The sequence below is a fragment of the Varanus komodoensis genome, unplaced genomic scaffold, assembly GCF_004798865.1.
Source record: "Varanus komodoensis strain SLA01 unplaced genomic scaffold, ASM479886v1 scaffold1, whole genome shotgun sequence".
In the NCBI taxonomy this organism is placed as follows: Eukaryota; Metazoa; Chordata; class Lepidosauria; order Squamata; family Varanidae; genus Varanus; species Varanus komodoensis.
Genome location: NW_025335268.1, coordinates 23,110,365 through 23,125,486, shown reverse-complemented (window position 1 = coordinate 23,125,486; position 15,122 = coordinate 23,110,365). Strand labels below are relative to the sequence as shown.

The 15,122-nt window shown below is 42.2% G+C and overlaps 1 protein-coding gene across 12 annotated transcripts in view; it reads right to left on the bottom strand.

Moving 5' to 3' along the window:
• Positions 1-5,280, bottom strand: part of RGS7 (regulator of G protein signaling 7) — a 176,471-nt gene extending 171,191 nt beyond the window's left edge. For all 12 annotated transcript variants that reach the window (XM_044448460.1, XM_044448478.1, XM_044448522.1 and 9 more), the window contains exon 1: positions 5,203-5,280. In XM_044448460.1, the coding sequence (XP_044304395.1) occupies positions 5,203-5,280 (78 nt within the window). The remainder of the gene's footprint in view (positions 1-5,202) is intronic.
• Positions 5,281-15,122: the final 9,842 nt, after the last annotated feature.

The window sequence follows — 15,122 nt, the reverse complement described above, 5'->3', positions numbered from 1 at the left end:
CACTGTGAAAATCCTCTGGACAAACAGGCCTGACCTATTCTCTTCAGAAAATTTAAACAGTCCACTTTTGTTTAATCACAGCAGGAAGATCAGTGCATTCTGAATCTACACCTGTGTTTGGGGGGGAAAACACGCATTGTTCGGCCCATTTTTATATAGACCTGCTGAAATCAAGGGTTTATTCTACTGACCACTCTAATTGAGATTATTGGCCTTAATGTGAAAAGATCCCAGGCCAGAATCCAACACAAAGTAAAGTGTGTTTAAGACTATTGATTTGTGTGAGCTTAAGCATGCCTAATTCTTTACTCTATTGTGGCCTAAGTATTTAATGTCAGCAAATAGTGTCTACAAGGTCACAGTCAACAATGATACTGTTAATGAGTCACGTAAGGGCAAACCTGCAATTAAAAAGGCTGAGCTGAGCTGAAGAAGCGTGAATAACTGAGAGAACAGCCAGGGAAACTACAAAACTGAGTTCATGATTTTTGACATTATAATGGAGTAAAAGGAAAATTTAAGTCAATACAAGAGAAGAAAGTACAATCAGGATTTCCTGTTACTTTTCTTACTATCATAAATTACTATCATAACTCCACTATCCCTATAGCTTATTCCACTTTTAAATGTTAGCTGGAATACCTTTAGTGTCCATCACAAACTAACAGGAAAATAAATGCTTTTTCCAAATGTAGGCTAACACCAACTATGTGACACATTTGTGTTATTTTAAAATTAGGAGGACATCTTAAAAGAGTACTGCAGCTGCAATTCTATTAAAAGGAACAGCTTACCCTCAAGGCAGAAGTAACTTGGCATAAAAATATCTTCAGATTTGGAAGAGAAGCTGCTATAATTTGGCATTTTCCACAGTGAGGGTTTTTTACAAGAAGGCTGGGATGGGCACAGCATGGAAGGCGTTTTAACTGGTGACATACTGCAAACTCAGCTGCTCATAGGCAAGAGAGGAAGTGACCTCATAGAAGCACATTGACAATCCAAGCAAGTGCTGGCTAGATCGGAAAAGTGCACTGCAAGGTACAATATGTTTCTGTCCTTTTAGTTGTGAATGAAAGGGAACATGCAAGAAGGACATGAACATCCAAAAGCAAGAAATGTTTGGGTGTGCAGAAAAGGAATTACTTGCCTGTATTATGCTGTCATGTGCCAGGATATTTCCTATTTCCCGTCATTTTCCAGCTCACTGCAGGCAGGGCTAGAGATGCAGGGTGAAGGAGGTTTCTCCCAGTTTTTAACCAGCATTGTTTCTCTTTTAAATTTGGTCTACCATGGAAACCAATGGCAGGGATATTAACTATGCTAGCATCAGAGTGACATAGTTAAGAAACCTAACCTTGGATGTGGGGATTTAGGATTTGGCAGCAGTCACCCCAACTTGCTCCCAGAACACCCCATGTAGATAAAAATTCTAGTAGAGCATTCCTAGGGCAGACTGTAGTGTTCAGGGTGGACTTCGTGACCCTCCAGGAGAGGAGCACTTCCACCCACTCATAACTCTCAACTCTAATTCTCTCCCATGTTAATGTTCCTGACTTTATCTCATTAGCATTATCACATTGCACCATATCTCAAAAAGATGTGCCTTTAAAACATAAACCTACTATCAGACTTCCATAAATACCTTGTAATACCACATGCATTAAGAAAGGTCATGAAGTATTCCTTAAAAGAATTAAGAACTCTTCTATCTGTAGAAATAAATTGGCAATTCTAATGAGAGCTGAAAAGATAAATCATAACACCACTGGTACCTGTGAATTAGATAATATTGCACACAAATCTATGAAATGAACTCTATAATTTGGCTTTCCAATAGAAGAAATGTGATTCAGCAATAAAACAGAAACAAAAGCATGCCAAAGATCTTTATCAAAGAAAAAAAATAATCTGCAGATCACACCTAACTTTAAAGTAGTGGAGCACAATACAACATTTGCTATAAATTTTCACCTTGCCATGCCTTATTTCATCTGCTAAGTGTTCACACATAAAATAATGTTCTGCTTATACAGCCGCACCCCCATGTGCATTCAGTGAACTGAATTATTCTTTACCAATTTAGAAGTAGGCCATGCTCATTATTATGTTTGCCTGTTTCATTAATTCCTGCAAAACAATATATAGTCATATGCATAATGAACTGTAAATATTTTCGCCAGTGTCATGTAGGGTGATCAAATGTACCAAGCTCAAAAGACATTTGCACGTTTAAGGACATTAGTCCTGTGCATATTTGTGCAGAAAAACATCCTAAAACTCACAGGATGGGAGTAGTATTATTATTACGTGATATTTGAATCCCACATTTTTCCACTTGTGAGGAACACAAGGGGACTTACATAATCCTCCTCCCATCCATTTTATCCTCATAACAACCCTGTCACCTGGGTTAGGCTAATAGTCAGTGATTTTATTTATTTATTTATTAAAAAATTTCTATGCCGCCCCATTCGCTGAAGCCTCGGGGCAGCTCACAACATAAGATAAAATACAAAAATAACAACATAAAAATAAACAATATAAAATAAATAACAATATAAAAGAAGTAAAAGACACCGAATGAGCTTCATGGCTCAAGTAGGAACCAGAAGTCAACTTTCCTGAGCTCCATTCCAGCACTCTAAGCACTACACCACGCAGGCTCCCAGAACTTTCTTCTGTCTAAGTATCTATAAGTTACACTCCAAATCAACCAAAATTTACTTTCATGGATTTTGTGCAGCCACAGTTTGGACAGGAGGAAATGTTAGGAATGCAGCTTTGGGAAATAGAAATACTGACCCATATTCATGGGAAACTACCGCGACCTACTGGGCATGAGATGGTCCTAGTATACGTAGCACATTAAAGTATGACTTTGCAATGCAATCATAAACATGCTTGTTCAGAAGTAAGTCATACTGTGCTCAATGAAATTCACTCCCTAGCGAGTGAGTTTAAATTGCAGTCTTAAATATCCAACCATTAGAACTCCAGTTGTATACCAACAGTGCTTTCACCTTTCACTTTGACTTAGTGTTTTAGTATTGCATCAGTAACACATTCAGATTTTTAACTAAAAGTAAAAGACTTAATGAATAGAATCCTACACACATTTACTGGGGACTGAATGCAATGAGAAGTGCTTCAGAGCAGCAGCGTAGTGGAAACTTTGACATTCAGGTCACAGTTTGAGACAATCCTGATAACCATGCCTCCGAGGAGAATCCAAAACTGTGGACAACTGTGCTGATAGCTTTCCGCATGCATGTGTGCTCACATGTTGGCATGTGTGCACGTACATATATACACATATGCCGAAGAGCCGAAGTATGTAGTACAATGCCCAGTTTGTTAAGACAAACACGGAATGCTGAGCTAGCAAAGGGCAGTGTAATGGCTGGCTGAATAGACCATGAGAACAGGGAAGAAAGGGGCTGAACAAGATAGGAACACTAGCTCAAGATTTTCCAGGAGTTTCTTTTCCTAGCATCAGCTAGTGGCATCTTATCTCAAAGTCAACAAAACTATTCCAGCAGTTTTTAATCTCCAACTTTTGCAGGACCTGCTGATCAAAAGGTCCTGCACATTGACCCAACAAGCCCTGGCTGAACTGCACCACTGAGGAGAAAGACATAAGACTGCTGTGTTAGCTTTTGTAAGCATTATCCTCATAAAATAACATGGACACTGGTGTTTTATTTCCTGTCAGGAGTGTGTCCATAGACAAATGCAAAAATGTTCAGTTAAATACATTAAAGCTTTTGTGGATCAGGGTTCATTTCACCAGAAGTAAACTGATGGATCAGATGAGTTGCATCTGATAAAATGAACTTTAGTTTATGAAAGCTTGTGCCCTAATTAATGTATTCATGCCTCAAAGGCTGCAAGACTCACTGTTGTATCTGCTGCAACAGACTCTCATGTCTCTCCCTCTGGAAGTCCTTACCATAAAATATTAGTAAAAACCCATGACACAGGGATCAATAAAGAAATATCATGGGGTCAAAGGACATGAAACACTAAAATTGAAATCTGTTACGTAATACTTCTAACCAAAATGCAGCACTCACATGACTTCTGTTACTAACACTTAGTGAGTTGTATCCAATGGTGACTAGAAATTAATGGAAAGTGTTTATATTCATGCAAGTCTCCAATCTTAACCTATTCTCACTACCTATTGCAACCCACAGCTCCATATTTTGGACCATTCTGAAGTGTTCTCAACTATCCGTAGTGGGAGAGGGTCTTTTGTTTGGTTTTAGGAGCATGGGAAGCTTCAATGTACAGAGGGATTAGCAGAACTCAGGGGATTTAGTGTAAGAGTTTTCCACTGCCATGAAGCACCTCTTAAATATAAGCCAGTGTTGCATATGCATGCATTATTGTTGTTGTTGTCATGATTACAATCATGTTATTACAAATCTGTTTGTAAATACAGGACACAATCCACTGGTCATTTATGAACTCAGTAAAAATGAATAGGAGTTCTAGTATAGCTTTGATCTGGCACAAATCATTTCACCGGGGGGGGGGGGGGTCACACATTTCCTCCCAGGTAACCCTGTGTTTACAAAATTCTCAGAGGCTTGTACTCTTTGTTCCACAGCCAAATGGCTTCTTTTAACAAACATACAACTACAGACCAAAATAGGAACACCATTTTCCCCTGCAGTAGGTAAATAGAAAAGAAGTCTCATTTCAAATACCACATTTCATTGACAACAATTACCTAGAATGAACCAAATAAACACTGTTAACGTCACACAAGATATTTTCATTTCAAAATATACAGTGTTATCCAAAGGAAAAGGCTCAGAGCTATAGAATAATGTTTTAAAAGTTCTGAGGACCATGGCTCAGAAGAGTACAAGGAAACTGAAGCCAAAGCTGATGAAATATGCCAGCACTCTTGGTATAATGAATCCAATATGCAAGAAAGACTATGAAGCCTTGAATACTTTTGCCCTGTTTCTAGGTTACTACAGCAGACTGGCATAATTTCATTTCCACATAGCCCCATTTTCCCTCTTCCCCCATCTGGTACAACAGAGGCATGAAGATGCAAGCAGTGCACCTGAAGATCGTTACACAACAGTACTATGCTCTAGCACTGAAAGAAAGTCATTTCATTGTCAGGGAGAGAAATGCAAAGCAAAGCTGTACTCAAATGCCAAATATACCTTAAAAGCTTCCTACCTTTCTGTACACCAACATATTTGGGGATTCATCAGCCACCCCATTACTGCTCTGTCCATAATTATTTCCTTGTGCCATGTCTGAATGGTTGAGTCTGCTGGTAAATCTTTTGCAGAGCAATGTGCCTCTGTTAAAAATGAAAGTAATTCGAGTAAGACATTTCTGCAGGTCTCCTCCCGTGCCGACGATTAACGGCTCGGCTTCCTCCCAATTTCACTCACCCCTCTGCCTCTGCCCCTGCCCCAGCGGGTGGGTTGGGCCAGAGCAGCCCCTCTTCCCCTTTCACACCCAATTCAACTTTCTTCTGCAGACGAGTCAGGCACGCATGGGTTCTGCTCAGGGTTCAATCGAATTGCCCTTGCAAAGGCTCCGCCAGGGTGCTACTGAGCATCCTCCGCGGGATGCATGCAAAAGTTGCTTCCGCCCTCGCCGCAAAGCTGGCCGCTCTGCCGCAACTGCAGCCCTTGCCCCAAGTTTCAGCCCAAGAGCCTTTCCCAGGAGAGGAGACCACACATCCGCGCCATCCGTTCTAACTAAGCCCCCGAGAGACGGCGCTACTTCGGTGGCTCATTAAAAACAAATAAACAAGCGCAACACCGTCCGCTCTGCGACAATCAGGCACGTGTCCGCTCGTCAAAGCCACATCGGTGGACTCCCCCCTGAAGAAGACCCTCTGCTCGTTCCCCATCCCAGCCCGTTCCTCCCGGGATGACACAGCTGCTCCACAAGCACAACTACAGCGGAGCGCGCGGCGCCTCACTCTGTGCCTGCAGGTGGAAGGATGCGAGCCGGCGCGAGGCGGCCCGGCCGCAGCTGCTGCAGGCAACTCAGAAGCTCCGCTTGAAGCCCGAACCTTACAACAAGACTACTGGTGGCAAAAGGAGGAATGCCGAGGCGTGCATATTCCGTCTGCGCTCGTCTGCTCTCGCTGCAACCGCTCCCCTCCCCTTTCCCTCCCGTCTTCTCCTTCTCTCAGCCGCTCTCTCCTTCCCACCCCGCGCCTCCCTCCCCCGTTTTCGCAGCCCTCCAAGCGTGCGTATGTCCGCCTGTGCCTTCGCCCAGCAAATGGCAGGCGAGCTCGCTTTGCCCTGTGGTGAGCGCCGAGGCGCTGCCTGTGATTTCAGCACCGCGGACAGCGCCGCGGGCGCCGCCGCGCTCCCGGGCCCACTTCGGCCGGCGAGCCGCGCGCGCGCCCGCACCGGGCGAGAGGCGAAATTCCCTCACTTGCCGCCTTCGGGCACGGTTTACCTCCTGGGCCAAGGTCACACACACCGCACAGCGGCAGCGCTGCTCCTTTCTCGGCCGCCTGCCCCCAGCCCAGCCCCTTGCGGTCTCTGTCAGCCGGCGGCGGACGGCAGGAAGAAGCAAGGCTCGGTCATCACATCCACACGGCGGGCGGGCGGGCGGGCGGGCGCACACAGGGCTGCTTTCTGCCGCCGCCGCCGCCGCCGCCGCTCCTCCGAGCTCGCGACTCCCGAAGCTGTGCAGAAGCGGAGGCAGCGGCAGCGGCAGCGGCGGCAGCGCCTCCCTCCCCGGAGCGGAGCGGAGCGGAACGAAGCCGCCTGTCACGTGGGGAAACGGGACGTCAAAGGTGCCGCGGCTGCGAGTGCTGCTGCCGCTGCGCTTCCTCCGGCACAAGGCGACGCAGCGCGCTCTCCTTGCTCGCCTCCCCGAGGCCGGGGAGGGGAGGCCGGGGAGGGAGCCCACGACCTGCAATCGCCGAGGGGTCGGCAGACCCCCTGGAAAGAAGAGGGCCCCTCAGAGCCCCGGAGACGGCGGGGCAGAGGGGCGGCGGGGTGTCAGTGGCGTCGAAGGCTTCCAAGTGGCCAAGGCGGCCCCTGAAATGCGGTGGGGAAATTGGGTCAATTTGCGTAACTAGGGTGGCTTGACATCAAAGGCACCGGAAAGGTCAAGCAGGATCGGAAGCCACCCAGAAGCCGCCTGCTCAGAAAGCTCTCCGTGCCCCCAGTTTCCTTTGTGCTGCCTGTGAGTGTGAAATCACCAGTTCACTTTTGTACGTGGGGGGCGGGGGGATGCGAGAAAAGGTTGGCACCTGGGTGCCATGAATTAACAGCAACGATCACCTCCTTTAGAAAATCTTTAGAAAGCGGGATGCACCAGAGAGTGATAGATTTATTTTTCATCTGTTCTGGGTCTAATTGAAAGGTCAAATTTCTGATAGGTAAGAAATCTAGAGAATTAAATTTCCTTTGACATCTCTCAGTATGGTGTGCAGGGTTAGGAACCTACCTTCACCCAAGTGTCCAGCTCCTACTTTGTAGTCAGTTATTGTGCTAATCAAGGGGTATCAGAACTGGATAATTACTAGTTAATCCTTTGTAAGCCATTCCTCTCACAAATATTATGATATTTAAACATGACAAGCAAAAATATTAAATAACAATTAACTCACAAAGTTAAATTATGGGTGAATATTTAAAAGCCTGTGTCTGATGCAAAATTGCTGTTTGAAATGCTAGACTAAAATCTAAAATGTGTGGTGTCTAACACAGAGCAATTAACAGCAACTAAACACATCTAGATCTTGCTGATTTCAAAGCTTACATCTTTAATTAAATCACTAGGAATTAGTGTTGAATTGCAGTTGTATCATCTGATTTTATATATATATATATATATATATATATATATATATATATATATATGTTCTACCATGCAACAAAAACTTGATTCAGAATCCCTTCCACCAAGATGGAATGTTTTGCTGGATTTTTGTGAGTTTCCCAGATCCAGCCCAAATATTAAAGATACAAATTGTATTGCAAAAATGCCCTATTCGTCTATTGCTGCAAAAACAATAAAGGGACCCTGTGTGACCTTAAGGTCTAAAATGTTAATCAAGCAAAAGTGTCCATAGGCAAATGCATATGAAAACATGCATGGACAATGTAACAGACACTACTTATTCCTGTGTCCATGGGCAGAAACAAGCTACAAGGCATCCTGTGATTTGTTCACGCGCAGGTAGCCCAAGTACCATCCACATATTGATACTTTTTGAGCATGTGGACAATTTAAGCTTATGATATCATAGCCCTGAGTCAACTCTCCTTCCGCTTTAGGGTGAGAGTTTACGACTAAGCACTTAACCAATGTCAGGTTTCCAATGCCAAGATTTTTAGTAAGGGTCCAGGACAGAGAAATAAGATAATGTATTTACAATAAAACTGAGAGTATTTTCTAGCCAAAGTTCACACAATTACAATATCTAACTTAGCACAGTAGAGTCACTGAAGCACAGCCTGTCCTTACAGAGGGCATAGCACTTCCCTGCAGATCAAAGTAAATCTTGTTCCTCAGACAAAGTAACAACACCTGCCAGAGCAAAATGTTCCAAAAGTTGGATTCTAGGGGGAAATCCAACACCCAGTCAAACTGCGTTCTCAGTCAAGTACACAGCTCAGCACTTTGCTTCCCTCAAGAAACTCTTCCTACCAGACATCCAATGGATAGTGGGGGGGGGGGGGGTTCCTTGGTGTCCATGTGGTAGTTTGTATTGTGGATCATGAACATAAAGAACCTTCCTTGCCTTCTGTTTGGAAGGGAAGAGTCCATGGAAATGAAAAGGTGTCAGTTTGTGTGTGTCTGTGTCTGTTTGTATGTGCATTAAAGGGGGGATAGGGATTAATGGAATAAGAGCCATTTTGCCTAAGGATGGGATAGAAATCTAAATGATAGATAAATATAAGGTGTTGTTCTGTCTCAGATAATAGGAGTTCATGCACATGCTGGCAGGGTAAAAAGAGATATGCCATTGCACTGTGAGATTAAAAAATAAAGAAACATATCCTGCAAGTGGAGAGGGCATACATGAATTAATAACTTTATTTTACAAGGTTCTGTCACTGGGTATCAGCAGAATTGTGGGCCTGTGTTACAAAACTAATTCAAAGGCATTCACTGCACTTTCTGGAAGAGGGTAAAATGAAGGTGAGTTCACACAATTCGTTTACATCTCTAGGTTTCAAGCTGTGACATGCAGAATACTGTTAGACCACAGAATAGTCAGGAGTATCCATACTTGGTTCTGTACCAGCTGCAGGGGGGTTACCTTCTCTTTGTTATCATGTGAATCAAGAACATTTTGACTGTGGCTCATTGGCTGAGTAACCAATCGTGGCTGAACCATGATTTGCTTAATACCATACTAGTACAGCCTATTAAAATTTCCCTTAAAAGCATTACTAGTTATAGACGCTCCTCAAAGCTGTCTAGTCCCCATGATTTTCACACTGCAGTGCAGGTTTTAGCAATAATTTTACTGAAATGTGAATTATGTCTATGCTTTGGTGTGTGTGTAAAAAGATCCCCAGCAGTGTTTGAAGTGGCCCAAGGGGAAACCAATTTAAATCACAGAAAAGGTTATAGCTTATCTTTTGGTGTGGATTTTCTGGCTAGATCTACATTTTCAAGAATACAAATTAAATCTGTAACTAGCAAGTGAGAGAGAGGGCTCATTTTAACACCCTTGGAATACTTGATCTACCGAGCACATAGAAAGTGAAAGAGAGGTAGTGAGGTATAGTGGCCAGTGTGTTGCATTTAAACTGTGGAGACTAATGTTCTGATCATCCATGAAACTCATTGGATGGCTTGGGCCTACCCTACCTTGGAGAGCTGTTGTGAAATTAAATGAGAGAAACAGTATAACTTCCACCTCTGAGAGAAAGGATAGGAGAGAATTATGATAGATAAGCTATGAGATGACTTAGGCAGAGTACCATGCCACATACATAACCCCTCCTTGAGTTTATTATTTGCTAACTTATATCCCACCTTCCCTCCCAAGAGCCCGAGGTGGCTTTTGTGGCTCTCCTCTACTACGTTCTGCCCCCACAACAACCCTGTGATATAGGTTAGGCTGGGAGTCACCAGTGTGCTTCGCAGCCAAGCAGGGATGCGATCCTGGGTCTCCCACATTCAGTCCTGTCTTCTAATCTCTACACCATTCTCGCTCTCCACTCGAAGTGCTTTCTCCTGAATACAAGCTGAATTTGTTTGATTACATTCCACACACACCAACACATTCGAATCATCTTGGGGAAAGACCAGGCATGGAATCAGCCAGCATTCAGGTTTAGAAATTGCCTAATTTAAGCTGCAATCTTACTGCCCCAAAGCAAACCCTACTGAACTCTGCAGGAAACACCTGTACATGATGACACCATTTCTGGCAATCCTATACAGCACACACAGCTAGCTGAGGTTGAGCCCCACTGGATAGACTGAGGCTTACTTTCAAGTAGATGTGCACAGGATCACTTAGTTCATTGTCAATGTGGAAGGCATCACAACATTTTTAACAAATTCTTCGTAAGGAACAAGTTAGGCTGGGATAAAGGACAGCAAGATGGGTAGTGCAAGGATAATTTTTCAGACTGATTGTGCAAAATCTCATAGGGGCAAAATAATCTCTAACAATATCCTAGTGCTTTCTTTTAACATACTTGGTTTAGATTCTTGCTAGAAGGTTTCCTCAGAACACATTTAGGCCATGGTTTGATTATTAAATAAAGACTAAAGTATTAATGTGATAATTCTTATATGCCTATAAATAGCAGGACAAAATTTGGAGGATTCTTGTTATACAAAAATTAAAATGCTTTTCTAAAGCAGGAAATGGTGGATTACTTTTTTAATGACATGATTCTGCTGCGGTTTCCACCCCCACCCATCTCTAAAAGGCATTGATAATAAAGTTTTATTGCATGGTACAACTTTTCTTCAGCTACACATCTGTCTGGTTAAAATAAGTGAAAGAGCACAAGAAATTGCATTAACATTGTTAGTTGGTTGCTGGATCAGATCTGAATCTTTACAATGCTACCAGGGACATGTTATTACTTGCACTGTGCACTTAAAACCATAATTATTCATGCTGCTAAAAATTACTGTTTCCAGAGTCAATCAGCATTTTAGTTATAGCATTATTATATTTGGTTCCAAAACTAATTGCATTTTTTCCTCCGTTAATGAAATATTTATGTTTACAAAAGAAGCCGCATTTATTCCTCGAGCTTAGCAGGATTCCCTTTTGTTGGACCCAAACAATAACGGCTATACAGAAAGAGAGAGCCTCCTTTCAAGAAAGATTTGAGTCTGCTTTGCATTGTAAGGAGGAAGTGCACCCCAGCACCCACCAAATACTTATTTACTAAAGCTAATGCATTTTTGATTGGGTGGGATGCGGAGATAGAAATATTCAGTCATGCATTTTTAACATGGTACCCAGTTAATGAATAATGTATCATTGCGGAGACTTCTATTCACTGCATCTGTGCCCAGTGCCGAATTCAGGAATCACTCACTTTTGCACTTCACTTTTGATTTTTCATGTAATGGCATTCTTAGACATGTATCTCTAGACTTGTTCAATAATATTTACCACCAGTGATACACAAACTTTTTAAAGGCTCCTGAGCCGCAAACATATTACTGCTACTTCTATAGATTACTGCTACATTTGCTGCTGTTGACAGTGATCTGGGCACTGTATTATCAGCCTTTAGGACAGAACAGTTTAGGTTTTGCCTTTTGTAAGACTCAGATCCATTTGGATTAGGACTCAGTGTGACCAGATCCAATGATGTTTCACAGCAGACTTGTGAGCAATCATTATTAAATTTGGACATTCAGAATTTCCTTGAAATAGAACCTACATGTGCTCCAACACTGATGGCAAAACTTCCTTGGAAAGGGTGAGGTGCAGGTTGCGTGAAGTAACATTAAGTTCCCCTATGATTCAAGATGGGGAGATAGTGTGTGGGTGTGTACACACACAAGCATGCACACAACGTCCATCCTGATGAAGCTGCCAGTCATTAAGCTCCATCTGCTTAGGAAGCATTGCCTCCATGTGTGGATGGCTACAAATAATTGCCGGTAGATACAGCATGTCCACAAACAGTCCCAAATACTCAGATGGTACAAAATACCTGGAAGCGTGGTTCGGCTTCCAGCTATTTCGAGTGTCAAAGACAGCCAGCCTCTGCTCATGCATGCCAAGAGATGTTCGGTCTATGTGCGTCTGCCCCATGTGGTCAGCCATTACGCTACAGATGGCAGCTTTGCAGTAGGTCCTCTACTTCAGCTCCTCTGCTGACTTCCTGCCAGGGCTGATCATTAGATCCTTCTATACAGGAATCGGTGGAGATCCTATTCCAGTTGAGCCTTGCTTGGGCAGCAAGATCTTTCTGAGCACTGGCATATTTCTGGCTTGCTCCTTGACCCTACTCCCTGGTCTGTCCGTTGATTTTGGCTTATCCTCAGTCCTTTTTCTACACAGACTGCTGCGGGTGGCCTAGTCCTAACTCCAACAAGTGTCCAATATCTGAAATGTGGAATAGCAATAGAAGAGAATACGTGACAGTGCATAACTTATCAGGTGTTACCACAACAAGTTTTTCACTGTGTGTATATTATGTGCATTTGTACAGGGTACCTGCCAATTGCAGTTCTCCAGCATGTGCATACAAAACAAAACTCACATATGGTAATAACACAAGAGATCCATGAGTCACATGCTGGATTTTTGATAAATTGGAGCAAATGTGGACAAATAGCTACTGCTGCTACTGTAGACAAAGTGCTTTTTTTATAAGATGGAAGGCATGGCAATGAAACAAGTATTTCAAATTATACTTTCCCATGAACTGAAAGGTTTCTTTCAGCTGCCACATGTAAAAGTAAAAGAACTCATTGTTGGTTGATTTGCAGAGCGTTTCCCTGCAGCATCCAATTGCCAGAAGCCATGGGGGGGCTATAACAGACATCTGGATAACTTCTGCCCTTTAAGAAAGGTTACAAGCTTTTTTGATTCTTATGATCATGGTACATTTTCAAGGCTACATTTCATGAAACAGCTTTAAAAAAAATAAAAAGTTAGCATTTTTCCTTTTAGAAACTGTGGCTCTTTATTGATGGCATTGGCATTTTAAATTTTCAAAAAATGCTGAAATGTAACTGATTTTAAACTCAACAGCTCTCATCCTTTCTTTGTTATTCCATCTTTATTCAAGGTATACTACCTTGATTATGTTACTATTGCCACTGCCACACCCCACCCACACTTTTATCCTAAAAAATCACCCTCTTGGATAGATCAAACTGGGATCTCCAACATGGTAACTACAGATACACCTCATGGTAGTAATTAGGTTCCCCACCCCTCTTAATTTTTATTTTGTTTTAACTATTCTAACTATTTTGTATTCTAACTATTTTAATTACTTATTTATAACAGAGAGACTCATTCAGACCCCATTCCTGCCTGGTACTGCTGACAATATTTCAAATATGTCAACCAAATCAAAAAGGTTGGGGGGCCCAAGGACTTATACTGATTAAATGAAGAGCTAAGCCAAAGTCTTCTAGGCCTAGTCCACCACTTGCTACTAGTCTCTTGAAAACATATCTGCATGTTTAGGGGTTGATCTGTGGGCCATTGTATCCTGACTTCCTGAGCTAAAGTTCTGGCTATCCCAGTTCCTCATTAGTCTCTGGTGCTGCTGAGCAGTGAGACAATGCAATCAAATAGAAACAGAATAAAATACCAGAAGCAACTTTTGAAAAGCAAAGTAACAATTTTAAAAGCCAAGTAAAATATCAGTCACAGGAATCTTTTCTATCTTCTTGGACAGGCAACATTTATTTTGCAAAGTTTGAAGCTTGTTGGTATTCTTTAAAAAAGCCTGCTTTTTGTTTGTTGAAATTGGTACGTTCTTTACTTTCATTTGGTCCTGCAGTCACTGATGCAGGACTGAAGGCATTACTTTGATTAGAGTTGTTTATTTGAATAGAGATTAAAAATGCAATTGTTACCTATTATTGTGGGTTACTTTATGCAATGACTTGGATTTGTAGTTTTGACAACCTGAGGTTGGCTGTATATTGCTTCTGCAGACTCTCTTACATAAAAGTAAGTAATCAAGAGACACCAATTTAGGACTTACAATACTACATCCATGCATACTTTCCAATTCAATAAATGTAAGGATGATATATTTTATGATAACTCCATGTATATTTTGTCCAGTTCTTTCTCTCCTTCCCAAAGAGTCTCTGCCAGTATTTGTGGCACTTGACAAAATAAGTAGTTAAATAAAGGTTTAGGCAAGTGACTCATAAATACACACATGAATAGAAGTTATTCATCTTTAGTTAGATACCTGTTCATTTATTCACATAAGATATTTCTTATGTACCTGTGTTTCATTAATTCAATAATCTCAAAGTGGGGTTCAACAATAAAACATAGTAAATAAATATGTAATGGACAAAAGGTATAATCAGACAGGGAAGAACAATTACAAAATGCCCCAAAGAATTTCAGACAAAAGCCTGGGATAAACAAATAGGTCTTTGGCTGGCACTGAATGCTTGTAAGGCTCTCTGTATATTGAAAGGCAGGGAGGGTTGTATCCAATGTTTGTCAAGTTTAAGCCCCATTCATTCCATGGGTCTACTCTAAAGAGGCCTAAGATTGGATACACATGACATACACCAACCAAAAGGCCTTCTCCCTTACTACTGAGTCTTTAACTGATTCCTTAGCTGTCAGCTCCTTATGTGTCAACTGGCCTTTCCCAACTGCTGTCTTCCACCTAGCTAAAATCAGAATTGGATGTTTTCCAGACAAATTTACTGTACCCAGGCCCTGTTCAGAACTATTGAATGTGATAGTCTCACTCTCCAAAGCAGCTATACTGACAAAAACCTTTGACACACTAACAGCGCCAGTATCCAAGGCCTGCACCAGATACATTGCAGCCTCATAGAGCGCACACAAACAATCCAAACAGTACAGAATAATCATAATTTACATGGCATTTCGTTGCACAAGGGCACATCAATCTGATCCATAACTATTAATAATGGTTTCCTCAATCTACAGGCCATAT